Source organism: Nothoprocta perdicaria, unplaced genomic scaffold, assembly GCF_003342845.1.
Source record: "Nothoprocta perdicaria isolate Ctin4 unplaced genomic scaffold, notPer1 scaffold_649, whole genome shotgun sequence".
In the NCBI taxonomy this organism is placed as follows: Eukaryota; Metazoa; Chordata; class Aves; order Tinamiformes; family Tinamidae; genus Nothoprocta; species Nothoprocta perdicaria.
Window position 1 is genome coordinate 7,334 of NW_020455920.1, and position 1,581 is coordinate 8,914.

The 1,581-nt window shown below is 64.8% G+C and overlaps 1 gene segment (V, D, J or C); it reads left to right on the top strand.

Annotated features, from left to right (window-relative positions):
* LOC112956561 overlaps positions 1 to 1,581 on the top strand; it is a gene marked incomplete at its 5' end in the record, with an annotated part of 10,632 nt that overhangs the window by 5,018 nt on the left and 4,033 nt on the right. Inside the window, 2 exon segments of the C gene segment in view lie at positions 217 to 525; positions 858 to 1,175. Coding sequence covers positions 217 to 525; positions 858 to 1,175 — 627 coding nt within the window.

Sequence of the window (1,581 nt, forward strand, 5' to 3'; positions counted from 1 at the left end):
TTGACCTCCATCCATGGTGTCCACCATAGTGACCTCCATTCCCATTGACCTCCATCCATGGTGTCCACCATAGTGACCTCCATCCCTGTTCAACCTCCATCCATGGCGTCCCTCCATGTCTCCCTCCACAAGCCTCCACCCCCCATGGACCCCCCGACCCCGCCGCCTTCTCCAGCCCTTCCCACCACCCTGACCACCTCCCCGTGCCCTCCGCAGGCCGCTCCAGCGCTCCCGTCCTCTTCCCGCTGCTCTCCTGCGGCACGTTGGAGAACACCGACCTCTACTCGGTGGCCTGCCTCGCCGTGGACTTCCTGCCCGACGAGCTGCTCTTCTCCTGGAGCGACCACGCCAACCAGAGCGTCTCCGGCGGCGTCTCCACCTTCCCGTCGGCCTCCGTCCGCGACGGCCTCTACACGGCCGCCAGCCGCTTGGCGCTGCCCTTGGACGAGGGCAAGAGCCAGGAGCCCTTCTACTGCCGGGCCCGGCACCCCGAGGGCGACCGCTACTTGGAGCTCACCAACCCCGGTGAGCTGCTCCTCACGCTTCGCCGGCGGCCTCTCGCTCCACGGCGGGCGGGCGCCGCGCGGGTTTTTGGGGTGCTTTGAGGTGTTATGGGGTGTTTGGAGGTCCTGGGGTGCTCAGGTGTCTCCAACATGACCCACCAGGGTCTGTTCTGCCGGGTGGATTTTTGGGGGGCTTTGAGGTGTTATGGGGTGTTTGGAGGTTCTGGGGTGCTCAGGTGTCTCCAACATGACCCACCAGGGTCTGTTGTGCCAGGTGGGTTTTTGGGGGGCTTTGAGGTGCTATGGGGTGTTTGGAGGTCCTGGGGTGCTCAGGAGCCCCCCACGTCCCACCAGGGTCCGTCGTGCCGCCCACGTTGGACGTGAGCCTCCACCCGCCGTCCCGCGAGGAGTTCGAGGGCCCGTTCCGCAACGCGACGGCGCTGTGCCGCGTGGTGTCGCCGCGCCGGCAGCCCGTGGAGCTGCGCTGGCTGAAGAACGGGGCGCCCCAGCAGGCCGGCGTGGCCACGCAGGGCCCCACGGCCGACGGCCACGGCGCCTACGTCACCCACAGCAGCCTGGCCGTGGCCGCGGCCGACTGGGACGCCGGCGCCGTCTACACGTGCGACGTGGAGGGCGACATGAGGAACACCAGCAAGGCCCTCGAGTGCGGCTGTGAGTCCATCGCGAGGCGCTCGTTTTGGGGCCGTTCGCCCCGATTTGGCCATTGTCCTGACCGTTGTCCCACTGTCCTGGCCATTGTCCCCTTGTCCCGACCATTGTCCCTTGATTTGGCCACTGGCTTGGCCGTTGTCCCGTTGTCCTGACCATTGTCCCTTGATTTGGCCACTGGATTGACTGTTGTCCCATTGTCCCGACCATTGTCCCTTGATTTGGCCACTGGCTTGACCATTGTCCCATTGTCCCGACCATTGTCCCTCGATTTGGCCACTGGATTGACTGTTGTCTCATTGTCCTGACCATTATCCCATTGTCCTGACCATTGTCCCACTGTCCTGACCGTTGTCCCTTGATTTGGCCACTGGCTTGACCATTGTCCCGTTGTCCCGACCATTGTCCT